At 40.7% G+C, this 13,129-nt stretch overlaps 1 protein-coding gene across 1 annotated transcript in view; it reads left to right on the forward strand.

Annotated features, from left to right (window-relative positions):
* Positions 1–8,890, forward strand: part of LOC124254678 — a 28,254-nt gene extending 19,364 nt beyond the window's left edge. Inside the window, exons 13-21 of the mRNA XM_046688527.1 lie at positions 1,719–1,921; positions 4,515–4,745; positions 5,108–5,310; positions 5,620–6,093; positions 6,196–6,330; positions 6,895–6,980; positions 7,735–7,855; positions 8,093–8,165; positions 8,454–8,890. Coding sequence (XP_046544483.1) covers positions 1,719–1,921; positions 4,515–4,745; positions 5,108–5,310; positions 5,620–6,093; positions 6,196–6,330; positions 6,895–6,980; positions 7,735–7,855; positions 8,093–8,165; positions 8,454–8,642 — 1,715 coding nt within the window. The 3' untranslated portion in view covers positions 8,643–8,890. The remainder of the gene's footprint in view (positions 1–1,718; positions 1,922–4,514; positions 4,746–5,107; positions 5,311–5,619; positions 6,094–6,195; positions 6,331–6,894; positions 6,981–7,734; positions 7,856–8,092; positions 8,166–8,453) is intronic.
* The last annotated feature ends 4,239 nt before the right edge of the window (positions 8,891–13,129 follow it).

A 13,129-nucleotide genomic window follows, 5' to 3' on the forward strand; every position in this document is an offset into this window, starting at 1 on the left:
GGTTTTGATGTTGCAGATTATGATGTTGCAGGTTATGATGTTGTAGGTTATGATGTTGCAGGTTGCAGGTTTTGATGTTATGATGTTGCAGGTAATGATGTTATGATGTTGCAGGTTTTGATGTTGCAGGTTTTGATGTTGCAGGTTATGATGTTGCAGGTTATGATGTTGCAGGTAATGATGTTGCAGGTTATGATGTTGCAGGTAATGATGTTATGATGTTGAAGGTTATGGTGTTGCAGGTTATGATGTTGCAGGTTATGATGTTATGGTGTTGCAGGTTATGATGTTGCAGGTTATGATGTTGTAGGTTTTGATGTTGCAGATTATGATGTTGCAGGTTATGATGTTGCAGGTTATGATGTTATGATGTTGCAGGTTATGATGTTATGGTGTTGAAGGTTATGGTGTTATGGTGTTGCAGGTTATGATGTTATGATGTTGCAGATTATGATGTTATGATGTTGCAGGTTATGATGTTATGGTGTTGAAGGGTATGATGTTATGATGTTGCAGGTTATGATGTTATGATATTGCAGGTTATGATGTTATGATGTTGCAGGTTATGATGTTATGATATTGCAGGTTATGATGTTATGATGTTGCAGGTTATGGTGTTGCAGGTAATGATGTTATGATGTTGCAGATTATGATGTAATGATGTTGCAGGTTATGATGTTATGATGTTGGAGGTTTTGATGTTATGATGTTGAAGGTTTTGATGTTGCAGGTTATGATGTTGCAGATTATGATGTTGCAGGTTATGATGTTGTAGGTTTTGATGTTATGATGTTGCAGGTTTTGATGTTATGATGTTGCAGGTAATGATGTTATGATGTTGCAGGTTTTGATGTTGCAGGTTTTGATGTTGCAGGTTATGATGTTGCAGGTTATGATGTTGCAGGTAATGATGTTGCAGGTTATGATGTTGCAGGTGTTGATGTTATGATGTTGATGATGTTGCAGGTTATGATGTTGCAGGTTATTGTTATGGTGTTGCAGGTTATGATGTTGCAGGTTATGATGTTGTGATATTGCAGGTTATGATGTTATGATGTTGCAGGTTATGGTGTTGCAGGTAATGATGTTATGATGTTGCAGGTTATGATGTTATGATGTTGCAGGTTATGATGTTATGGTGTTGCAGGTTATGATGTTATGATGTTGCAGATTATGATGTTATGATGTTGCAGGTTATGATGTTATGGTGTTGAAGGGTATGATGTTATGATGTTGCAGGTTATGATGTTATGATATTGCAGGTTATGATGTTATGATGTTGCAGGTTATGATGTTATGATATTGCAGGTTATGATGTTATGATGTTGCAGGTTATGGTGTTGCAGGTAATGATGTTATGATGTTGCAGATTATGATGTAATGATGTTGCAGGTTATGATGTTATGATGTTGGAGGTTTTGATGTTATGATGTTGAAGGTTTTGATGTTGCAGGTTATGATGTTGCAGATTATGATGTTGCAGGTTATGATGTTGCAGGTAATGATGTTATGATGTTGCAGGTTATGATGTTTTGATGTTGCAGGTTTTGATGTTGCAGATTATGATGTTGCAGGTAATGATGTTGCAGGTAATGATGTTATGATGTTGCAGGTTATGATGTTATGATGTTGCAGGTTATGATGTTATGATGTTGCAGGTTTTGATGTTGCAGGTTATGATGTTGCAGGTTTTGATGTTGCAGGTTATAATGTTGCAGGTTATGATGGCCCGCACACGTGCAGTGGGGTGGCAAATACATCGGACTTGGGTCTGACTGTCCGGAACGACAGCAGAATCAGGTACGGCGAGTGCGACATCTTCGTTGACACCAACACAAGCCAGGGCATCGTGACTGAACGTACTGATTGTGTAGCTGGAAACACCTACCTGGAACACAAACAGGTGTCCATGGTGTCTGACGTAAGTGTGTGGCAGTACCTGGAATCTTCTTGGCCGCAATAACGGGTTAACATGTCCTTGAGTACGGTAGCAAAAACATTCTGCAATAAATCAACATTAAAGTACTGTCGGAAATAGAAAAAAACGTTATTTTCGCATTTATATCTACAATTTATGGAGTTAATACATGAAAGTGTGAAATATCTGTTAAATTAACTTCGGCCTAACTACAGTCTCAGTGGTAGGGAGATAGGTAACGTAGAAAAGGACTTTACTGAGGAGAGATTAGTGCAGAAATTAGCAATGTTTTTTTTTCTATGTCCATGTCGACTTATTTGGAAATTGGCTTTATGCAAATTAGTGTGCGATTATATTGTATTACCAAGGACACTTTTTAAATGCCCATTTGGTAATTAAACTTAGCTTCATTATAAACGATAGCTGACATAAAAAATAATAACTTTAACACTGAAACTATTAAGGATGTAGCTGCCATGGAGTCTCACTATCACTATAAAAAGAAACAGGTGGGAGGGGTCGTCTCAAAAGCAAAACCAGGGCGGGTGTCGCAGACGGTGGTTGAGGTCGGGCTGGGGGAATAGTGATATCAGCTAAGATAAAATGATCTTTCAGGCGAACTGGGGAAAAAACCGGCATGTCATTAACAATTTACAAATAATATCCAATCCTGTCGATCTTCTGGTAGTCACGCCACCTATATATTTTGAGACATTTCATACGATGGCTGATATAAACTTTTCTATGGGTATCTTATCACAACATAAACTTTATGAAAGAAAGACACGTACGATGTTAATCAATAGACGAAACATATTCCACTCATAAAAAAGCATAAAATATCTTTTAGATGACCTCTTGTGCCTGTAGGCAGCAGATGCTGTCCACCATCGTGCTTTGAGATTTTTCTTTGGGGTGGGTAAATATGCACCTAACGTTGCAGTGAATGGAGACATGGGATGGATCCCTCCAATTGTTCGACAATGGATATGTATTGTTAGACAATACTGTCGTTTTAGAAAAATGTCTTTTAGAATAAATAAGTATGTATTTATATGGTCGGAGAGTTGTGCGAGTGGATGTGTGAGAAATTGGAATTTCCGAGTAAAAGCAAGGTTAAATGAATGGGGCCTTAGTGTGGAAGCTGATGTTAATGTTAAACGGGTATGCGAGAAGGTGCGAGATATTTGTATGCAGAAGTATGTGAATGATTGGTATGAGTTATTACACAAGCCAAGCGGTAGAACGGGAGGTAATAAATTACGAACGTATCGAATGTTTAAGGATGTGTATGGCTGTGAAAGTTATGTGAGTATGAGTATGCCCCCTTCTTACCGCTCTGCCTTCTCCAAATTCAGATCAGGTACTGCTCCTCTGCATTTGGAAACCGGCAGATATACAAATGTGAATGTGAATGAGAGGGTATGTTTTCAGTGCAGTGAGAGTGTTGAGGATGAAAGACACGTTCTGTTGTATTGCCCTATGTATGATGATTTGCGTGAAAGTTTATATGAAAATGTCTGTTTTAGCTATCCCAACTTCTTAGATCTTTGTGATGATGATAAGTTAGTTTCACTTTTTAAACACCATGTATATTTCAGTGCCAAAACCTGCTTTTATATCTTGCAAAGAAGAAAACATATTTTATACGGTTAGATTTTACACTGTACCTATATAATTATTTATTATTTAGTATTTATAATTTTTTAATACATTAGTCTCTCATAACCCTTAAAGGGTGGCTCACTTATATGCTATATTTTATAAATATATTTATATATGTATTTTATGTGAGGTGAGACTGAAATAAAATATCTGTCTGTCTGTCTGCATTTCATGCCACGTGAGTCGACGGTCCGTCGTCATACCTGGCTGAGCGACCTAATTGCCGTCTATAGTCTGATCTATTGTTTTCAGCAGCTGTTCGTATTTTTTCTACGTTTTGCCCGATTTTACGACTAAACATGCTTTTCTGGATATCCTATTACGCATCCCACTGAACGCCTAGTTAGGCCGATGTGGGTTATTTCGACATATGCTATTTGCAATTGTGTACATTTTAGGGATACAGAGTGACAGCCTAAAAGCAGTTTTTTTTCTATTTCCGACAGTACAACTCCTTTTCAGGGTTTCTAGGAAAGAGCACGTGGGTATGGCAAATGACTGATTGAATGCGGATGATTTTACGCCGTTAATCCACCAATAATGATGATAATATTGGGAGCGCTGAAACACTCACCTGAAAATAGAGCACACAGTCGCCAGAACGAAAACACATTAAAGTTGGGACCAGATAACCCTGTGTGAGTGGCAGCACTTTGGATGATGTAAACCATGTAAGCGAGTTACTGATCAGTGTGGCTTTATGTCGTTATTCTAACATAACAATACTAGAATAACACACACTGGCCGGGAAATAGAATTCCCTGTTCCAGTGTGAACGTTAACAAGTAGCATCACGGTGAGTGACACCTGAAATGGGTTTCAACATTGCGCTCATCAGAGTGACGAGCGCACGTTAACCACTAGGCTACATCAGTTGGTTGATATTCAGTGCAAATACCGTGAGTTTATGATGGACTTCCTGTTGTTCTAGTGGGATCTGGTGTGTGAGCAGGCAACGCTTTCGGAGCTCACCCAGACTTTGTTTGTGTTGGGGCAAGCGACGGGCGCCATCTTGTGTTCGTCTCTCTCGGACAGGTTCGGCCGGAAGTGGACGTACACAACCAGTGTGATGGGCCTGATCGTCACAGGACTCGTTTTGGCTTTCTCTCCAAACTATGCCGTTTTCGCGACTTTTCGATTCATCGGCGGGATCTTCCAGCAAGTACGTTCATTTGGAAGTGCCAAGTACCTCTTCATGCAGAACTGTGTAGCATAATAAACACTAGCCAACAAACGTCATCGAATCTAAAGGATTTATTCAATCACTTTAATTTACATCAACACTGATACATAATACACTCGTAAATAATTAAGTCACTTTGGTTTTCCCAAATATGCATGGGATTTTGGAAATTACATGTATTGTCGTAGTAAATGTCAAAGTATTTCCTGTGGAAGAGCAAAATATGGTTTTCGGTGAAACAGTTTAAACGCTTGCTGTTGCCTTGTTGCGACATCTGTGACAACGTAATTGGGCGACATCACGTGAGGCATGAGTTGATGTTATACCTTCTGTCGCTGCAGGGGACGGATCTGACGATAGCGACGATGATACTAGAGTGGGCGCCAACAGACAAGAGGTTCAAAGCTGGAACTATCGGGAGCTGCCTGTGGGGTTGTTCTCTCGTTACCCTCGCGCCCCTCGCATACCTCCTCCGTAACGTCAGCTGGAGGTACCTACAGCTGGCGGTGGCCTTGACCGCCATGTATTCCCTCATTTTACCCTTGTAAGTATAGGCTGGTAACATTTTAATCTGTAGGTGTGTGTGTGCGTGCGTGCGTGCGTGCGTGCGCCTGAGTGTTTGAATAAATGGACATTGCAAATATACAAAATGTTCCCGAAAATGAAATTTATTACACGTTAGGACTGAATCATTCTGTCACCCAGTAGTATTTCATCTGGCTTTTCCCTAATTTTGTGTTCTTTCCTTTCAAAAACAGTGTGCTAAAGTCCGAATGGATTGCCACTGAATGCCTCTATCCTACTCGTTTATATCCCTATATTGTGAAGTTGATCTACCTGTTTCTTTGACTAGCAAACTGGATGAGACACTCAGGTGGTTGATGGCCAATGGAAAAACGAAAGAAGTGGAAAGGATATTGAAGAAAGCCGCCAAAATTAACAACGTCCCAATAGATGACGTGATGGCGTCGTACAATTACTCCGAGAAGGTCACTCCCAACGCTGCAGACAAGGGCAGTGAGGACATGGTGCGACCAGTGAACGGGATTAGCAATGGTATCAAGAAAACCGTAGTTGAGGCTACCGTACACGTAGCTACTGACGCCAACGACGTACAGATGGTCGACTGCATCGAGAATGAGTCTACCGCTGAGATCGAAACTAAGACATTGCTTCTAAACAGTCAGAACGGGAACGGCGTGCTGCAGAAGATGACGGACGACGACGACAATGGAGTAACTCACAAGCCTACTAAAAAGTACAATCTGCTTGATATCCTCAGGAACAAGATGATTTTTAAAAACGCACTTATTGTGTGGTACTGTTGGTAAGTAATATGAAAAACTCAAACTGTACGTGTTTCACCTTTAAAATGTTTTTGACATTAAATAGGACAGTGCTAGAACCGACACCCTTTTCCCTGCTTCAGGATCGTGGATTCTCTGGTGTATTATGGGTTGTACATGACGTCGTCCACACTGGCAGGAAACCGCTACCTGAACTACTTCTGTAACTCCGTGGTCGAAGTCCCGGCAGCTCTTCTCATCTATTTGACTCTAGAAAGGTACTGGGGCTGGGTGATTGTGGGTTGGGCTGAGTCCTCTTTCACATAAAAACAAGACAGCGCCTTGTTACAGTTGTACGTCAAAGCGCCGAAGAGGCTGTAAAATGCCTATGATCTATATGTATTTACGGTTTCTAATATACACAAACCTTTGAAACAAAAAGCGGACACAAAACAGATAACTATAAAACTAAGAATAAAATAGTGGAGTGTGGTAGGAATCGTGAAGTCACCAGAGCTGATACATGATCCCGAAGACTATCAACAGTAAGGCCACATAAAAATATACTTGTTTCTCATCACTATGGGTCGGACGGGAGGATTTAATTTTTACATTTTATATCCAAACCCCTTGATTTCTGAGGAAATTAACACCTTTCTCCGAAAGAAAATCCAAACTTAGAAGTGTGAAATATTCATGCACATTTTGAGAGTCTCTGGTGTGAAAAAAAGAAGAAATATTAGGGTCGGGTCGAATTTTTGTGTCGGGCGGTAATGAGAAACAACAATATATTTATATATGGCCTTATCATTTTACATAATCATTTCGCTGTTGTGTTGTAGATTTGGCCGGAAGAAGCCTTCACTGATGTTTCACACCACAGCTGGAGTGAGTTTGCTTGGGGCCGTTCTGCTCACGACATTCGTGGGTAAGTCCTTGCATGGCTCAGTGCAGTCCCCAGCCAGGATAAAGGTGTATAGAAATATGCTATATGGATGGCACATACCAGCAGGTGCAGGGTTGTCAACTCGGCGTCCACTCGGCGTCTTCCGTTACCGTCACGACATCTCGGAATGTGACGGAGTAGCGCCACTGCGTGGTTTCATTCTTAAAACATACTGACCAGACCCTCCGATGTATCTTCAAGCCATGACGGCAGCGTTTCAAGTTTGATTATTGTAAATGGAACAGAGTACATAATATTTCAGACAGAAACATATGCGTTCCAGGCAATAGGTGCCTACTTCACTGACATGTTATCATTGTCGGATCCGCCTCTCTCTCTCTCTCTCCCCCCCCTTTTGAAAATGACTAAAGCCACATTGAAGTTAATGTTTCAGGGGGTTCGCCTGTCTGTTATAATGATAATGCAAACTGGAGTATGCACGGATTCTTCCAAATGGTGTCCAATGATGAGTGGAATTTACGAATGTTGTTAGATGACCTAAGGTACCGGAGTGTGTGGATTGAGGTGTTGTGTGTACGTGCTTTTGTTTGCTCGTGAGAGACAGAGAGAGAGAGAGAGAGAGAGAGAGAGAGAGAGAGAGAGAGAGAGAGAGAGAGAGAGAGAGAGAGAGAGAGAGAGAGAGAGAGAGAGAGAGAGAGAGAGAGAGAGAGAGAGAGAGAGAGAGTTAAGGATTATTGTTGTAATCAGTGGTTCTTGAACAAATGATTGTATTCAGCTGACAGCCAGGCGGCCCAGATCGCCGCCACCATCTTGTCTATGATCGGGAAACTCACGATTACGACGGCCTTCGGCACCCTCTTCATCTACACTCCGGAACTGTTCCCTACAAACCTTAGGTCAGTGGAAACAATAATCGACACAAACATGAGGTCATTGATCCCTCTAATTATCCCCACTCTGTCCATCACAAGAACACTCCCTTAGAAACATCAGTTTAGTGGTTCCTCTAAATCTCCCTATTCAAGCAAACACAATGATACTCTTTTCACTAACACCAATTCAATGATCCATCTAAATCTCTCCACAAGAATACTTTCTGTAACTTGACAGACATTTGTCTGTTTACCTTCCAGGAACGTTGGTCTCGGAGCAGCGTCCTCGGTGTCTAGGCTTGGAGGAATGCTATCACCATACGCCTCAAAGCTTGTAAGTCAGACCAAGATTACACTATAATCATTGCGGTACTTCCAAATACTTCAAGGCGCCAAGAAAGTCATCCTTGTCCATGTTATTATGTCCTGTCTCTCCATTATCTGGGGCGGTGGGGAAAACCTAGTGGTTAAAGCTTTCGGTCGTCACGCCGAAGACCCAGGTTCGATTCCTCACATGGGTACAATTTGTGAAGCCCATTTCTGGTGTCCCCTGCCGTGATATTGCTGGAATATTGCTAAAATCGGCGTAAAACTAAACTCACTCGCTCTCCATTATCTGCAGGCAAAGGTCGTGGCCTGGGCTCCGGGTGCAATCTTTGTGATCATGTGCCTCCTGGCCGGCTTCTTCATCCAGTTTCTACCGGAAACACGTGGTCACGAGCTGCCGCAGACGATGGAAGAAATCAAAGAATGGTACCGAGCCAACATCCCCGGCCAGAAAAAGAAAGATAAACGCTCTGATGCCATATAATTCTCACCACCTCGGACATACTGACGCTGAAGTTGATAGTGTATGTAAATATAAGTATGAAACCAGCCATAAAGCGCGTGGTGACATCATGTAACTGACATCCAAACTGCACGTGCCGTCGTGGACAGAAGATACGCATCCAGGCGAGAAGATATGTAATCACTCACTTCAATTTGAATTTTGTGAACCAAATGAAGTTGTTATTGTCGAAACCTCTCCAACTGCCAAATAAATTGATTCTACTGCAATCTATAGTCACCTTTATAATGGTTTGTCGCGCGCACGCACACGCACAAATACGCACACGCACGCACGCACGCACACACACACACACACACACACACACCTCTCTTAGATCTGCCAATGTAATGGCTGCTCAGTATGACTAGTGAAAGGATTGGTGACAACGAGAGAATCTGGCCTGAGGGTCTCTGGTAGTGAAAACAGCCCAGTATGAACAAGGGACGCAACTCTGTATATCAACCTCAAGAGGCAATGAAATCGACAGAGGCGCACGTACAATATGCAACACTGCACACCAAAGCTCTCAATTACAACGCTTTAGAACAGATGCGATCATTGCATTTCTGAATGTGATTGTTTATTGGACCCATTTAAAACAAAATAATAAAAGTATGGTGTTTTTACGACCGGGAAGGGTGTACGGCTCAAACATATACACAAGCGAGAAACATTTCCATAATTATAAAACCCTACAGCAAGCCACTATATAATAATAATATAATAATAGTGGGTATTTGTAACCGCGCCTATATCTGTGCATGCAATGCTCGCTCAAGGCGCTAATAATCATAAGCACAGGTTATTGGTCATTAATCATTATGAAAAAAAGTGACGATACCAGGTGTTCGCTAAAACAATAGCGTATCCTGTCACATATCCTGGCACCCGTCCCAAACACATACAGAGGCAAGTCAATTGTTCATCTTAGAAACACCGGAATATTCACTAGACGCCAAAAGAAACGTTACCCTCCTACCTTTATGAATTACTGAAAAACTATCAAAGATATTTTAGAAGGATTTAGTTTACAAGAAAACTTATTAACACAGCTTTATGCAAATCACGAAAAACAATTCTCAAATGCATTCATATTTGGGTGAAATGCATCTTTTTCAGAAGAGTTAAATTGTCTTATATTCGTCCATGCCGAAACAAACCAATAATAGTGATTTTGATGTCAACAACTGTTGTAGAGTGTGTAAAATTGTAAACTAATCATTGCTATGATTTCAGTCTTTTAACATATATTCTGCTGATTTGCAAGAGTGAAAACAAGTGAAACGTGTCTTTGATATTGTGAAAAAATGGTAAGGAACATGTACAATTTTCTTTGTTAACAGTTGTGCTTGCAAAGTAACATATTTCCATTTTCTATTTACACATAGCAATATCAATAGGCAAAACGCAGCAATATTCAAGCAGTATTTACATCCATTTCACATGTAGAATGATTCTATAGGGCATGAAGAGAGCCTAGAAGACATGATCTGATACACAAGTACGAGAAATATGCCACGATTAATAGCTGAAGGGAGAGAAAGAGCCATTGGGATGGTGCAGATGGGGTCGACATACACTGCTGTTGCCAACACCCTCGGATGTTACCGTATCGCGGTTATAAGACTTATTCAGCCCTATAGACAGACTGGGCCACCGTAGACAGACCAAGAAGTGGACGTCCACGCATCACAACGCCAGCTGAAGATAGGTACCTCCGTCATTAAGGAAGGAGGGTAACGTTTCTTTGGGCGTTTAGTGTATGTACAACTACAATAAGGGGACTGGTAAAAGATGCGTAACATTTGGAAAATGTTTTCCACATTTTATTTCAATACTTTACTAAGTCCTCGAATGACGTAAATCTGTGAAATTATTGAGCAAGACGCGTCTGAAAAGCATGTTCGGTTGTACCTTAAACGTCAAATGAAAGCATCCTGGAACAACCAGCTCCCCAAATAGTGTAACTGGTAGCTGGACGGCGATATGGCGTAACGGGAACCTCTCTTCCAGGAACTGTAGAACCATCCTTTATATACCGACTGCTTCCACTGTCATTGCGCGGAAGATTTTTAATCTTCTGAGATGTCTGCTGTTGTAACGTCTGGTGGCATATTAATTTCTGTTTTCGGAGTTTATTTAACAACAATCCACCATGAAAATCTTCAGAAAGCCATAAGTGTAAGAGGCGACTAACGGTAACTGGTCCGGCTCGAAGACTTGGTTAGCGCATGTCATGTTATTGCCTAGGTTGATTCTCATGATGTCAAGCACTGAATTGTCTCATCCAGAATTGTCTCTTTACAAACCACCGTCATCCACCTTGATTTTGGCGTTGAACAACAATGACAATAACCAAAAAGACATAGAAACAATATTGCTTCGTACGACTCTGTGACAAATATTTAACCTTGTCAGGTTCGAAATTATACTACCACAGCACGAAAACGAATACTATTTTTGGAAAAAAAAAGCAACTTTCAGATTCCATTATGTCATGAGCCCAGACAAATGCTTTCTGAAGATGTTCTTTAAGAAGCAAACCTTTGAACGGAATTCGATTCAATTTCCTCTCGCCGTTCAAACAAATGACACTTTCAGTTTCATCGCGTTGAGTCCTCTGTTGGGGGAGGTCCAATGTCTAGCATCTACGTAAATCGGGGGTTAGGGGTTACGGGTTGGTGGTGGTGGAGGGAACAGTACTAAAGCCAGAATTACATTTGTATGTAAGTCGTATTAGATATATTCTACTTTATCATCATCATTTATGTATCGATAATATAATACTCACGTATCGATAATATACTATACTTACTTACAAACACCGCCGTGATATTGCTGGAATATTGCTAAAAGCGGTGTAAAACCATAGTAACTCACTCACTCACTCACTCACTCACTGTTGCCGCATCTATTCGAGCTGATGTTCATTAGTGTACGCGGACATCCTCCCCGTGTTGTGTTTCAGTCACGCTATTGTTGTACCTTCACTGTGGTACCTCAATTCCATAGTTGTGTCTGGTTGCAACGTGTCATATATCAACCTCATGCATGTATCTGGCACCAATGTGCCATCTTAACGCGTGAGATATATATAACCTATTTACTATACAAAATTAATTGTGTCTGTACCCACATTTGGACAAAAGCCGAATAAGTTATCTATGCATACATATATGAACGTATAAAACTCGTGTGAATTCAGAATTACTTATTTCGGTGTACATGTATGGGCACACAGAATAGCTTTAGATACATTTTAGTGAATATTTGTACACATGGAATTCTATTCAAATATTCTCGGCCTTCAGACATGGGCATGAATATATTTCTTTAATGCAAACTAACCTGCATAAACATCGAAATATATTGAATGTTCCATAACGTATTAACGTATTATCTGTATACTTATTATCTATCCTAGCATCATCATATTGTGACATATAAACTGAACACACATATGGACATATATAGAATTCGCTTTAAACAGAATAATTCTTGTCAACTATAACATTAACAACTACTACTGCTGTTACTACCGTTGCCGCTACTGCTGTTGCTGCTGCTACTACTACTACTACTACTACTGCTGCTGCTGCTGCTGCTGCTGCTACTACTACTACTACTACTACTACTACCTACCTGTGAAGGTCCGGGTCAGAATATTGACCTTCAGTAACCCATGCTTGCCGTAAGAGGCAACTAACGGGATCGGGTGGTCAGACTTGCTGATTTGGTTGACACGTCATCGGTTCCCAATTGCGCAGATCGATGCTCATGCTCTGGATTGTCTGGTCCAGACACGATTATTTACAGACCGCCGTAAATAATACTGCTGCTACTGTTACTACTATTACTACTGCTACTACAGTTCCTATTACTACCTCTATTCTTGCTTCTATGACGCAATGTCAGCTGACACACAAGCCACCATTACGTCGTGTGTAAACTGTATTCGAGTTATCACTTGAGCTATCTTTATTATGCATCATTACTGTGTTTACATCCACGCCTGTCCAGTTGACTGGTCAGTTTGTTTTACCAAATTTGATACCTATATAAATAGACAAAGTTTATCCAAGCCATGTTTAGAGTGTTTTAATGCATTTACAGACAGTTATATTTAATTGGACCCACGTAGTAGGCTGACCTTTCGTTGACTGCTTCACGCAAGCGGCGCCATTTATCAGTGTCCCAAATTTACATTGCGTCAGGCAATGCATAATATTTCAGAAGCCCGCCATTTTGTTTTATCACAGGAAGCACTTCCGGTTACATTTATTTATTTATTATATATTTATTTACTTATTATTTATTCATTCATTCATTCATTCATTCATTCATTCATTCATTCATTCATTCATTCATTCATTCATTCATTCATTCATTCATTCATTCATCCATCCATCTCCATCCATCCAGCCAGCCATTCATTCAGCCAGCCAGCCAGCCAGTCAGTTCATTCA

Source organism: Haliotis rubra, unplaced genomic scaffold (assembly GCF_003918875.1).
Source record: "Haliotis rubra isolate DU_JTF1 unplaced genomic scaffold, ASM391887v1 Scf115, whole genome shotgun sequence".
Taxonomy (NCBI): Eukaryota; Metazoa; Mollusca; class Gastropoda; order Lepetellida; family Haliotidae; genus Haliotis; species Haliotis rubra.